Genomic DNA, 14,691 nt, shown 5'->3' with positions numbered 1-14,691 from the left:
GCATATGCATCTTCTCATAACTATTGCTTTCTCAGGACTTGGTTCTTTTTAACTTGGGAGAGTCTTACAGCTCTTGTGGCTAGAACATGCAGAGCAATGTGAGTTTTGAATGACAACAAAACTGGGTGGGGGGAACAACCCTGAAGGAACAGGCAGGAGCTTTCCAGAGAAATACAGTGAATGAGTGAGAGGTGTCGTCAGAAGGCATAATGACTTTGGAGTTTGGGGGGGGCTTAAGGCTTTTTCCCTTTACCCTTGTTTTTAGTTAAATTTCTAAACCTGGGAGGTAAGGTAGGAAATGATTAATAAAAAGCATTCAGTAGTTAAGAAGAATGCTTGTTTGTAAAGATGTCAAATATTTCCTGCTAAACTATTCACATAGCCCCTGAGAAAAAGGCTTTGTCAATTTCTTTTCAAGAAGTTATAATAATTTCTCTCAGGATATTGATGCACAGAAGTTTAGCTGCTGATATTCCTAAACAACCAAGTCAATTGTCTTGTTCTTTAACTGTGAGGTCCTTTGCAAATGTTATTAGAAGTAGTTTCCTGACATGGTTTAGCAAGAATTGAGCAGTGTTCCATTGTGATGGATGAAATGGGTGGTAAAAAATATGATGAAGGAATTTGAATCGGGTTTGGCATAGACCAAATCTCAATTTACTAAAATACATAAGAATTGTCCATCAGTTGCATTGTCTTACACAAAGCTTTAAATAATCAACTGTTAGGTTGAGTATTAGTTTGTTTAACCTTTAGTGGGTTTTGAACATGGTGAATTATTTTGCTGAACCACCAGAGCAGTCAAATAGATCAGTCCAGCCTGACTTGCTAAAACCCATACCTTTTAATACCAGGCTGCATTATATTAAAATTTGTAATGATTTGCTGTGTTCCTCTATTTCAGTCCAGAGAGGATCTCAAGGGCCACAGCTTGTAGAAGACTAGTCTGGAAATCAGGATAGTAATTGAATAGGTCCATACCCCTAATGTTTTGAAGTAAGATCAGTCATATAGATCTGACATTCTGATTAGTGTCTTAATTTTCCTCTGTGTTCCAAAGTAATTTTAGCTGGTATGTAATCATCTGATAGATAAGAATTCAGGGCACTATTTTTGGAAATTGATGCCTAGATTTAGGCTCTGAAACTGCTGTCTGGTGAACTGAAAGGTCTGAAGTGTCAGCTTATGTAAAAGCATAAAACTATGCCATCTGAGTTACCTTCTGGGAAAATGAGGTTTCAGGGTGACCTTCTGGAATGAAGGTTTGTTAACCTTTTGTTCTTGTGCAGTAGTGTCTCGTCCATCTACAGAGAAATGCCACGCAGAAAGTATTCTGGGGTTTTTGCCACCCTTCATTCATACCCCATCATATCCCTTGATCTGCTGTCTGGTAGCATATGTGTTGTTAAAAATAAAACTCTGGGTTTACTTGTTTGTTTGCTTTTTAAAGGAAAGGTATTACAGCTTTTTTTTTTTCTTTTTCCTCCCTGACTTCTTGTGTTGTTGGGCATTTTGATGCTGTTTGCTCTGCTTTTTCCAGTTGGTCTGGTAGCATCTCCAGATGGAAGAGTTGAGTCAGAGCAGCTGAAGCGTTGTAAAGTCAGAGCAGTAGGATAACAGATGGGTGAATGCTTTGTAAATACTTCTAAACACTTTTCATAAGAGCCCAGTAAGAACAGCATTCTGGAGGTAATGATACTGTAGAGGCAAGCCTTGACTTACCATCCATTTTGAGCAGCTGCTGGTAAAGTTCTACTGTGGTTTCACTAGCACGCAACACTTGTGTTGAGGTGGTCCCTAAAGAGAGGGAACAGTTCAGATTGTCTTCTTTATTCAGTGTTTGTAAGTGTTTAACTAGTCACCCAAGTGCAGCTAGTCTTGATGGAGATGTAAATCCCTCTGATTGCTGTTAGCCTTGATAGACACAGGCTTGCTTTAAGCTGCAGGTGTAATTTTATAGTAAAGCTCAGATGCAAGTTCTCTATGAATGAAATGTGACTAACAAGAGTACACACTCCAGGCAAGCAGTTCAGTTGAACAGCTGGAGAAAAAATCTAGGGTTGTTGTGCTTCTCTTTGCATTGATAACTTTGTTACTTTGAGCAAACATAGCACTTAATTCTGGACTGACATTTTAAACTGACGTAACTGAGCTTGTGTAAAAAGCTGTGGTATTGATGCTGTTGAGTTGTGGTTTGCCCCTCACCCAGCCAACTTTGCATGAAACATTAGTTTAAGCTGCTGTGTAGTTTTACATGCATGAATGTGATCAATCAACATCCCTGTTACTGATGGGCAGCTTTCTGAATATCCTCAGAGGCTCAAGTGTTCTTCTGTCACATCCTGAGTTCAGTTTATCCCACATGTGTTGGAAAATCTCTTAGTGGAATATTCCCTTCCTTATTAGTGAAGGAAGTGACAATACAGCATTGTCTGAGCTTTTTACAGATCAGACTTTTCTTTTTCTTTCTGCTAAACTGGTACAATTTTTGCATGTAGTCATGCCTGAATGCTTATCTGGTGATTTCCCTGGCTGAATAGAAAGAAAAGATTAGTTTAACCATACAGAAGCTAATGGAAAGATGCTGTAGAAAGATTCATGCTTAATTAAGTCAAGGGATAACAATGGAGCTACAGAAAGCAGCTTTGTGTCAATCACCCAGTGGCAGAGGGACTGCTTGAAAGAGCTGTTTATAATCTGTAGGTGTGCTGTAGCTGATCTGGGTTACAGTAAACCATGGTGACAGCCATTTCACTGCTGCCTCCCCCTCAGTACACCCACCAACCCCTTTGTTCCTACAACGTGTTTCTTCTGTTATCTGCTGAAGCCCTAATCTCCACCAAGCAGGAACTTTCTCTTATTTAATGTTTGTGCAGTGTCTAGTACAATGGAGTCTAGATCCTTCCTTGAAGTCTCTCCATTCTATTGTAAACCAAACAGCAGTAATGTCAATGATAAGCTTCCCTCTGGGTTAACAGTTATCAGATGATCTTCACTGGGGGGGAAATCAACCAGCATTCAGTGGGAAAACTCGGCAGCTGATCTCTCACTTCATTACCAATGATTCTTGAAATGTTTCGGCTTTTTCTTGGAAATGAGCCTAATTCTGACCTGCAGTTCTTTAGACATACTGACTTTGCAGACTGTACACAAGTATCTATTTGGATTTATACATCTGTGAAATACCTTTTTAAATTAACTTTTTTTTTTCCTCCTTTGCAGTTGTTTTTGATGTATACAGAGACAGCAGGGTAAGTGAACAATAGGTTGTATACAACTGTTTATTTTCTGTTGATTTTGTGGAAACTCTGAAATGCTACAGAGATGGAGCAAATAATAGCTTCATCTGCCTAGAAGAGGTCCTGACAAAAAAGAAAACCAAAAACAAAATCAAACTTGTTATGTTTCCCAGGTTATTTTCTATGACCGAGACTGTCTGCAGTAGAAGAATAATAGGATTAGAGATGTAAATATGTCTGTGCCAGTGATGTAATTATTTGTTCCAGAGCATTAGTCTGTCCTGAAGCATGCAACTTTGGCTTCAGCTGCAATTCTGTTGGTTCTATGAATCTACTGGAGGCAACTTAATTTTCATTATGACACAGAGAATCTTTGCTGAAATACTTTCAAATAGAGATTTCAGTTGGAGGGGCTGCAGTGGTCCTCTAGTCCACCTGCCTGACCAGTTAAGGGCAGACCGAAATTGAAGCATGTTATTAAGGGTATTGTCCAAGTGCCTCTTAAATGGGACAGTCCTGGTGGGATGGGGAGGAGAAATGGGGGGGAAAAAACCCCCAAACAAACCACAACTTAAAACTTGTGGGTTTAGATAAAACCAGTTTAATAATTGCAATAAAATAAAATACAATAATGGTAATGAGAAGGAAGGTAACTTAAAAGAGATAAAATCCAAGAAAGACAAGTGCAGTTGTTCAGCACCTGCTGACAGATGGCCAGCCAGTCCCTGAGCAGCAGTTGGCCCCTCCCAGCCAACTCTCCCCAGTTGTATACTGAACATGACATCCTATGGTATGGAATATCCCCCTGGCTAGTTTGGGCCAACTGCCTTGCCCATGCTCTCTTCCAGCTTTGTGTGCACCTCCTCACTTGCAGAACATGGGAAACCGAAAACCTTTCAACTTAGGATACATGCTACTTAGCAACTACTAAAATATCATTGTGTTGTCAACATTCTTCTTGTACTACATCCAAAATGCAGCACTGTATCAGCTAGTAGGAAGAAATTAACTCTGTCCCAGCTGAAACCAGGTCAGGTACTCTTCCTCACAGCTGAAGCATGAAGGCAAATTATTTTAAGTAAAAGGTCTGAGCCTGTGTGATCTCAAATGAGCAGTGTTTCTTCATCTGTCAAGATAAAAAACTGTTTGTAGATATCTCACAGTGCCTTCTACCCTCAGGTCTTGTACAGTGAAGATAGCCCTTTGTGTGTCAGATCCTCCTCCTTTCACACATGCTTCCATGGTTTGCAGCTGTATTGTTCATCACTCCCTTTGTGAGTTATAGGCAGTAAAAGAACATTGAATGTTGCTGAATGTGATTAATTGTCAGAGCCTGTTGCTCCCCGTCAGGGTGGCTGCACAGGAACCTCACCTACAGAATAAGAGAAATGTCCAGTGTCTGCTTAGATTCTTTCACCTCTAACTATTCAGTTTGGGGAAGCTTTTTTGTGAATGAGAGCAACCTCCTCCCCATGCTTGCTTTAGGTACTTGAGAGACTGCATGGAGTGGGCTCCTACAGGTCCTACTTTTTGAGTTGAAGGGTTGCATAAAAGCAGCGGTGGCCTGGTTGAGAGCAAGGTTTTATGTGTCTGCCTTTCCTGTTACACTCTATTCACCAAGCTCAGCTGAGTTAGTGCCTGGCTTTGCAGATAAGTAATCTTTTAAGGAAGAAACACTGGCAAACAGTCTTCCAAGTTGGAGACCCTGTCTAGTCCTCAAGAGGTGATGCTGCAGGACGGGTAGCCTGCTTAATTCGGATCCACTTCTGGGTTTTTTTCCTGCTGCTAATAGTACGCAATAGTTGTGCAACAGCTGGCAAGCCTGAGAACCAGCTCTGCTGTTGCTCTTTGTCAGTCTCCCAGGTGTTAACAACTTGTAACCACTTTCAAGACAAGTCACTGTGGTAAGATAAAACAGTCAGTGGCTCCAGACCACTGCTAGCTCACAGCTGGCCTTGTTAATGTGCAAACTAGTGCTTGTGTCTCTGCCTTGGAGAGCATTATCAGCTGTGCTTGGAGGTGCAGCTGGAGCTGGGGAGGTGTAACAGCTGGTTTTGTATGTTGTTTATCTTTTAATTTTGTTTAAACAGCCTTTGTCATAGGTACTTCCTTTCAGCAGCATGTTCCTTAATGCTTTAGCAAAACAAAGCATGAAACTCACACCATATGGTTAATGTATTGGTTCCAGGGTTGGGATGAGAGAAAAAAAATTTGCATAACACAGGTTGGTTTTTTTCCCTCTGCAGATAAGTGCAACATTGCCTTCCTGATTTGTGCATTTCTGTGCTCTCACATGATAAAGATTACTAATACCAGAAGATGGCAGATAAATAGCTCTACTACTGCTCTTTAGATACACAGTACAGGACATCTGAAACTCCATTTAAATCATGACATTGCATGCAAGACTTGAAAGAGCACTTAACCTTGAGAAAAGATAATTTGTTGGCTGAGCCAGTTATATACATTGCCTTTAATGAACCTTAGAAGGGAATATTTAGTTTATTTTGGTATCTACCAAAGCTCAGTGCAGATTTAGGACCATCTCATGGAAATGGTGATGTTGTAGATGGTGCCCTGCTGTCTGCAGGGAGGGAGAAATACTGCTGGGTGCTCACAAAAAACAGGTGTTGTTTTCAGTGGCCTCAAAACCAATTTTCAGCTTTTTTTTCAGGGTACATTTATTTTTGGGATAAATGGTCTCTTGAGTGCCTGTGAAAAAGCTGAGTTCCATGCATTTGGGGTTAGGAAGAGTCTATATGAAAGCCTTTCATAGGGAAGTCCTTTATCAAGTAAAAACACTTAGGATGCAAGGAAAGATTCCCTGAACTGCTGAAGGAACTTTACCATCCATTGCCTCTGTCGGTGCTTAAATTGGTTCATTAGCTTGTTTTTCTAGTGTGATAGCATGAATCTAAAATTACAGATTCCTCCTCCTGCTGCCTTGGAGCTAACAAGATGTCCCCATTAGCAAAAGTAAAACATCACTTATAATGAGAATTTGTGACTGCTTTTTGAAGAGGAACGGAGATGGAAAATGATAGCAGAGCTTGCCCCTGATCGCTCTCTGCACCAATGGTGTCAATATTAGTGCAGAGGTGTTGCGACTTAGCTGTGCAGCTTTGTGCTTCTTCACCCTTTGAAACAAACAAACCACTCCCGTCTGTGTCCCCACATTTCACAGTTTCTTTGGTAGCTGTCTGGTTTTGGTAGTGCTCTTGCAGTGCATTGGCTTCTTAAAACCTGCTTTGCAAGAGTTGTACCCCATGGATCTGTCCTGAGAGAGGGAGAGACTGGTGAAAGCCTGCATGCAACAGTTGAGTGCTGGCTCAGTTCCAGTTTACAGTAGTTTTTCACTGGTTTCATCTGTGCTGGGACTTCTCACACCTGCATGAGTAACTTACTGTGGATGACAACGGACCAGCTAGAGCATTTCTGGTCTCCATTGCACGTTTCCATGTGGTTCCTATTCTAGTGTGTTAGTGCCTGTGGGGGTGGGCTTATGCTATGTGGGTGTGAGAGGAAGTCTCCATGTTCCTCTGTGACTGAAGGCTTCTAAACCATCTTTGTATGTTAGAAACCATATGGATGTAGTGTAAATCATTGAAGGTGTGCTTGCTGTTTGTTTGAGGATAGGGAAGATCTTTTAAAGAAAGATCCCTCAGGAATGAGGGAAAGAAAGAGAAAGTAAAACTAGTTTTTAGTAGCTACAGTCTTCAGGCTTGGTTTCCAATTACAGCTGATCTTTAATAAACAGAGTAAACCTCTTCAGCCCTGCTTATGTTGCAGCAACCTCTTTCATTCCATATTTGATAGATCTGATTTCCAGATGTAATGCTTGTTTCACAAATACCTGAAAGGATCCTACAGGAAGGCTGGACTTTGTCTAGCAATTGGACAAGGGTTTGAAGCTGAGGGAGAGGAGGCTTAGTCTGGATCTTAGGAAGAAGTTCTTCAGTATGAGGGTGGTGGAACTCTGGAATAGGCTGCCCAGGGAGGTTGTTGATGCCTTCTCTCTGGGGGTGTTCAAGGCCAGGCTGGATGAGGCCTTGAGCTGCTGAGTCTAGTTAAAAGGTATTTCTGCCCACTCTGGGGAGGTTGGAGTAGATGATCTATCTCTAAGGTCCCTTCCAATCTTAGCCATTCAATGACTCTGTAATTTGTGCTGTTTCTCATAAAAGCATGGAATCATCTAGGTTGGAAAAGACCTTTAAGATCATAGAGCTTCATTGTAATTTATTATGATGCTTTGTTTTTCACAAATAGATGTTACTTTCTTGGGTAAGAAAAGACGGCCCTGTGTTGGGGATTTTACTTTGAGATGACTCAAGGAATGCAAACTATTCCTTGCTCCACTGCAAAGGTCTCTGTTAACTTTAATATGTTGTACTAGTTTCTCTGCTTTAACTTTTCAATTGTAAAACTGGTGTGCATATTACTAAAAGTGTTTGAAAAGCAAATGTCTTTAAGATGAGACACAAGAAACTATTCTAGACTACTAAGAATAACTCTGTTAAAAATCCCTATAAGTTACTCTATGTATTTTTCAGCTTTCATAATCTCCATTTTGCAGACCCTGCTCTGTATGTTTAGAGTTCCCTCTGAGACAACAGCAGTTCTTGAAGACTGCTGAATGTACAGTAGCTAAGGTGGCTTCTGAGGGAAATCAAATCACTGTTTGGGTGGGCTTTTATGTTTGTTTAGTGTTTTGTTTAATCGTTTTAATTCCTTGTTTGTGCTGTCTGGAGATCTTGGAGGACCATTGGAATTAGAACTGCTGTGGTCTCATCTGAAACCACCTTGCAGAGAATTGAATTCAGTTTGAGTTCTGCCTGATCTTCTGTTTAATCAATAAAAGAAATTAGTAAGTCATAGCTTGGTATGCTTTAAAATTGTCTAATGTAAGGGATGTTAGAATATTTTAAGTGCTTAAAACTGCACTGTTTAATTTTTGACATCTTTTTATCTAAATAAAAAATACATATCAGAAGTATGTGTGTTATTTAATTCTATTTTCTGTGGCTCGTTTTAATTCTTCTGTTATTCAATTGCAGGGTAAGATTTGGTTAATAGATTTTAACCCTTTTGGTGAAGTGACAGACTCCCTCCTCTTTACATGGGAAGAACTGACCTCTGGGAAAAACTTGAAAGGAGACCAGGGTGAAGGGGAAGCAGCAGAACAGGTACAGTGTTGTTATGAGGGAGGCTGGCTAAGAAATCCCAGCAGGATTTGTTATTTTCTTTCTTGCTTTTTGTTATCATCAAATTGTGATGCAAATCCCATTTAAATAAATGGATGCCTTTGACTCATGAAAGGTACCCTCTCTGTAAGTAGAATGGACAGATGGGCAGAGTCCAACGGCATGAGATTTAACACACCTAAGTGCCAGGTTCTACACATTGGCCACAACAACCCCATGCAGAGCTACAGGCTGGGGTCAGAGTGGCTGGAGAGCAGCTAGGCAGAAAGAGACCTGGGCTACTGGTTGATAGTAGGCTGAACATGAGCCAGCAGTGTGCCCAGGCAGCCAAGAAGGGCAATGGCATCCTGGCCTGCATCAGGAATAGTGTGGCCAGCAGGAGCAGGGAAGTCATTCTGCCCCTGTAACTCAGCACTGCTCAGGCCACACCTTGAGGACTGTGTCCAGTTCTGGGCCCCTCAGTTTAGGAAAGATGTTGAGCTGCTGGAATGTGTCCAGAGAAGGGCAACAAAGCTGGTGAGGGGTTTACAGCACAAGCCCTATGAGGAGAGGCTGAGGGAGCTGGGGTTGCTTAGAAGAGAAGGCTCAGGGGAGACCTTATTGCTGTCTACAACTACCTGAAGGGAAGTTGTAGCCAGTTGGGGGTTGGTCTCTTCTCCCAGGCAACCAGCACCAGAACAAGAGGATACAGTCTCAGGCTGTGCCAGGGGAGGTTAGGCTTCTTCACAGAAAGAGAGATTTGCCATTGGAATGGGCTGCCCAGGGAGGTGGTGGAGTCACCATCACTGGAGGTGTTTAGGAAGAGGCTGGATGGGGCTCTTGGTGCCATGGTTTAGTTGGTTAGACAGTGTTGGATGAATGGTTGGACTCGATCTCAAAGGCCTTTTCCAACCTGGATTATGCTCATGCCTATGCCTATGCCATGCTTATGTACTCTGTTAGACAGTAGTTAATCTCAACAGATATTGCATGCTAGTTTTATATGCCTGCAAGGCAATTTTTAGTTCAACCACTACAGGTTTTATATTGCAGCTTTGGCTATATTGCAAAGAAGATGCCCTGAAACTTGCTTTTATTTAGTTTTGATGGTGCTCTTTTCAATTTATTTTAAAATCTGTAGCTTTTCTATTTAATCCTCAAGGTTCTGCTTTGTTCCTGATACCTGTCATGCAGTTTTCCAGACCTCTAGACTTATGTTTGGAGGGAGGCAAAAAGAAGCTTAACTTCTGTCTCCCTTATATGAAACATCCTCAGGGAAGCCTTGTCCTCTGGTTGAACTCCCTGCACTTAGAGAAGCCCTGCTATGCATCTCTCTTCAAGCTGCATTTCTTCCATAAAAACAAATAACTTCTAAGTACAGAGAAGCAGGAATAGTCTTCATTTATTTGTACTCCAACTTTTTTCTCACTGCATGCCTCAGACAGAGTCCTCACATCTTAAAGAGTCCTCAGACAGCTGGACAGAAGATAGAAAGTAGCCTGTTACTTGATATTGGGAAACACTTGGCAGTTGTCTGAGGAGAGGTGACCAGGCAGATAGCATAGGCTTTTCTTTGTTTTCTAGCTGTAAAATTGCATTAGCCCTACATGGAATGACCTGCTTTATTGAGCTGATTTGAGCATTTGAACTTTGCTTTAGTTCTGTTGCCATTTTGATAACACATTGAAAGGGAAATGAACCACTGCCGGCTGTCATTCATGTCGTTTTACTATAGTCTCACTATGTGGCTATCAGTGTATGAAAACCCATTCAATGAAACTTCCTCCTAAAAGCTGTGTTTCCTGTGTTAAAACACACTTCCAATTCTGGAGTTGTCCATGGGACACCTGAATTTTGTTTTGAGCATTTCTTTGTCCTCAGCACCAGATGCTTCATGCAGTTACCTCTGGTGGAAGACTGGATGAAATGTAGGATGACTTGTCTTCATGCTTCAGCTTACAGCCTGTCAGAATCTGGTGTTAAGTTACCAATCTTCTGCCTTTAAAATGAAACTGTTGATTACCATGCGCTGGGCAATTATGCTGCATGGCAGTGTGTTGAACTGAAAACTGCATCAAATTACCCAAACCCCATTGCTACAATTGGACATTTAGAGATATTTTTGCATAATGCATGGAGACATTTTATTTCCTTCAGTGTGTCAACTGGTTGGAATGCTTAGATCATAATTTCAGTGAAGTTATATTTGCAAACATGAGTTTTAAACAAGACTGGCTTAGGGATTCTATTGTAAAGATTTTCTATATGTACATGTTTATGTGGATACTATTACCCTAAATTCCTTGTAGCTGCATTACTGCAGCACTGTTATAAGTGTAGGTATATTAAATGCACAAGTAACTGATACATTGTAGGAACTTTAAGTGAGGGAATAAATAACAGTCATATAATACCATTAACATTTTAACTTTCACCCTTAAGTGGGCAGAGTTTTTAATAAGAACACTACAATTTTTAGAAAGTGCAGCTTTAGCTGAAGGAATGCCAAATAAACTCATGGTCCAAGTGACTCAGTCTCATGGAGGAGTTCAAAAAACATTGTTAGCTTTATTCACATGCTGTCTTGTCTCATCCAATATCTTCTCCAAAGGACTATCCAGTTTTCCGTTGTACGAACAGTAAAGTTCCTGTCCAGCCTAGTCCCTACCTGAGTTACCGACTGCCAAAGGATTTTGTGGACCTTTCTACAGGAGAGGATGTTCACAAATTAATTGACTTTCTTAAACTGGTAAGAGGAAGTGGGGAAAAAAATTGTAATCTTTGTGAAATGGCAACATCAGAGTGCCCGGAATAGTGCTTTTGTCATTAACATACTTTACTTTTTGTTGTGGTTGTGTAATCTGTGAAGCCATCATACAATATTAGAGCCTAGAGAAAAGGAGACTATGGGGGGACCTTTGAGCTGCTTTCCAATACCTGAAGGGATCCTACACAAAGGATGGAGAAAGAGTTTTCATAAGGCTGTCTAGCAATAGGACAAGTGGAAATGGTTTGAAGCTGAGGAAGAGTAGGTTTAGACTGTATCTCAGGAAGAAGTTCTTCAGTACAAGGGTGGTGAGACTCTGGGTAGAATAGCTTGTAGATACCTCCTCTCTCAGGGTGTTCAAGGCCAGGCTGGATGAGGTCTTGAGCAGCCAAGTCTAGTTGAGAGGCATCCCTGCCCATGAGTTTGGAGTAGATGATCTCGAAGGACCTTTCCAACCTAAGCCTTTCTATGACTATGATATGTTTTGGGTTGAAAAAAAATTTATGTGATGAAGAGCAAGCTTCCATACTGATCTCCCTTCAGTTAATTTTAGCTTCATGGGAAGCATTGAATGTTATTTGACAGCTCTTACTGAGGGGCCTAGCTGTTTTCTTTCTTATAGAAATTCAAATACAAATGTAGTATAAATAGTCCTTTTTTGAGTGACTGAAGCTCATGCTTTTAAGAATTTCTATGAAACTTACAAGTATATTGGGAAAAGACTTTAAATGCTTGTTTCTTTTTTTGATACAGTTTAATTGTTCCTTTGATAAACAGTTACATGAAAACATGGTATCTCTGTGAGCTAGGGAAGGGATGACAAGTTGCTTTCATCTTGATCCCTGAATTCTACCACCACATGGCATCATGTTTTCTCATTCTCCTATGTTTTGTTGGTTAAAATACATGGCAAATCTTGTTCTTTCCTAGAAATAAAATCCTATAGTTTGGGGTGCAGGAGAGGGTTGATACTGCTCTGTTCCATTTGCTGGAAACATTATCTCTTACTTTTCAGAAAATGATTTAGAAATGCAGCCCTCATCTAATATCCATTATATCTGGAAACATTCATCATGATTTAGTAGTGCTCTTCAGATAACTGTGTCCTAACATTGTTAACTCTCCTGTTCTGTTGACAGAAAAGAAATCAGCAAGATGATGAGTGAGGTATCAAGCATTACATTGAACTACAAGCAAGAAATGTGACAAAAGCTATATTTAGCATAACTATTAAGCTATCAATTTAAAGAAAACCTGCTTTTTATAGTCAATGAAAGAACTGAAGAGCTGTTCATACCATGTCTGTTGGTTTACATAAAAGTGTAGAAAAGCTACAGGGAAACATGAAAGGTCAGAGTGAGTTCTCACTGGATTCCAGGTTAAATGAAGTTATTCTGTGTTGCAAGCAACAATCAGAGCGCAACTGAGCAACTGCTTTCCCATCTCAGTGTGAAGATTGATGCCCTTCCAGTATGCTGTTGGACTCTTCAGTGATACATGTGACAACATTTAATGATTGTGCAGTGAAAAACATCAAGCATTGTCTGAATTTAGGCACAGTCTTGCTTGAAATCTGGTACATTCCTTTCTTCCCTTGTGTTTATACATTTTTATTGTTTTCTATAGTAACCTTTTAAAATTGTGAATTGTTTTGGAAGGATTTTTCATCTTTTCTGTTTAGAAAAAAGTGGAGAAGGTTTTGTTTGTTTGTTTGTTTGTTTTTAATGAGGGTTAATAATTCATTTCAGAAAACAGCTATAGAAGACAAGGTGTAAAAACTTCACACTTCAGGACTTTGAAATTCTGAATGCCTTTCAAATAAAGGAATCTTTTCACAGTAGCTAAAGCTATGAAATTTGTTAAACTTCACCCAATTTAATTTCTTTCTCATAGTAAAGCTTTCTTGAAACTTATTTAATGTGATTACATATTATACATCATCTGGCTTTAACATTAGTTAACATCAGCATGTAATTTTATATGCAGACTGTCTTACTCTTTTGTATTGCATCTCTGAGGTTTTTAAGAGCTGAAAGAGTAATCATTTTCTTAAAATGCTGTATTCATAAGGTACCTTTTTTGTATAAAAGGAAGGCCAACTAAATTTGGGGAAACAGAAGCTCTCTTTACAAATTTGGGAGGTGCAGGGAAGACAGAGTTTCTGGTGAAGAACCAGCTACCTTGGATGTAGGTGTTTGCATGGCATCAGTAATTTGTCAGTAGTGTCCTGCTGAAATGAAAGCATATTTGGAGGTGCTCATAGACCCTGGAAACTGGTTCCTATTTCAAACCAGTTATGTGATGCTTTGTGTGTGTGTTTAAAGCTGTTCATGTTTCTTTGCCTTGCCTTGGCTGTCAAATTGATACAGTGCTCCATTACAATCTGTTCTGAGAATTTAAATTATTACTGACTGTCTTTATTTAACTTCCATTTTGAATGAATACTTACTGTAGTTATAGATTATGCAGATTAAGAATCCAGTTCTACCACATCTATTGATGAAGTATCACAGATCAAAGCTCCTGAATTACAAGTACAAGATCTGTCCTACCCCTGAAATGATTGAAACTCCTCAGTACCTTTTTGTGCACAAATTTGAATGATCATTAACTCAGGGTTGGGCAGTACTTAATGTTGCCACATTGCAGGACTTTTGGTGATTTTTTTCTCATATTTGAGTATATTTTGGGATTATTTGAGTATAAATGGCTGTAAATCAAATGGGAACTTCCAAACACCAAAAACACAACAAAGCTTTTATTTTTTTTCTAAAGTTTCTAGCATAATTTAAAACTACTGTGATGATCTAACCACACTTCCTTTACATAGATAAAGCCCTGGAATATCCAGCAGATTCTTAAATGCTTCTGAACTACAGATTATTGTCTTGAAAAAAATACCAAGTCTTGGTTTAAAGCTCTAAGATAGTTTCCTGCATCTTTTTTGTGGACTCCAGTAATTAATTTGACAGCCAGTATCACAGCTTTCTGTGCTGGGTATTCACCAGAACATATACAACACTGGGACCAATTTGATGGGACCCTCTACATTCTAGTGTCCCTTTGGGTGAGTAAGCTGGAGCCAGTAGCCTTTTAACAGTCCTCTGCTTGTTGACATTATTTATCCTGAAAACAGCATCACCAAGTGAACTGACCATAATCATTGTAGAGCTTTTACTCTTGTTGGTGTCTTTCATACATTTGTAAGAAGTGCAGCCTGCTGTGGGCGCTCTGCATTAATAGTTGAGTTCTTCTAGGAGAAGTCACAGTGGAATCATACACCGGCTCAGCACCTGGTTTTATATGTTGTTAGCCTGTGCTGATCCTCTGGTTGAAGGACCACCGTAATAACATGTTGCGCTTCCTGTCTCCCCAGTGCTCTCTGTCACAGCTTACATCTCTCCAGCCCTCATCAGATTCAATTGCTGTTTAACATACTCAGACTTCTCTTTATAGTCATATGCTAGTGAGAAGTGAATTCAAAGTTTGTTGTGTTCCCCGCTGT

The 14,691-nt window shown here is 40.1% G+C and overlaps 1 protein-coding gene across 1 annotated transcript in view; it reads left to right on the top strand.

The window, feature by feature from the left end:
- Positions 1 to 12,890, top strand: part of CDC123 (cell division cycle 123) — a 38,360-nt gene extending 25,470 nt beyond the window's left edge. The window contains exons 10-13 of the mRNA XM_054178521.1: positions 3,223 to 3,251; positions 8,294 to 8,422; positions 11,031 to 11,168; positions 12,326 to 12,890. Of these exons, the coding sequence (XP_054034496.1) occupies positions 3,223 to 3,251; positions 8,294 to 8,422; positions 11,031 to 11,168; positions 12,326 to 12,352 (323 nt within the window). The 3' untranslated portion in view covers positions 12,353 to 12,890. The remainder of the gene's footprint in view (positions 1 to 3,222; positions 3,252 to 8,293; positions 8,423 to 11,030; positions 11,169 to 12,325) is intronic.
- Positions 12,891 to 14,691: the final 1,801 nt, after the last annotated feature.

Source organism: Dryobates pubescens, chromosome Z (genome assembly GCF_014839835.1).
Source record: "Dryobates pubescens isolate bDryPub1 chromosome Z, bDryPub1.pri, whole genome shotgun sequence".
In the NCBI taxonomy this organism is placed as follows: domain Eukaryota; kingdom Metazoa; phylum Chordata; class Aves; order Piciformes; family Picidae; genus Dryobates; species Dryobates pubescens.
Note: the sequence above shows the minus strand (reverse complement) of the source record. Positions and strands in the feature narration are given on the sequence as shown.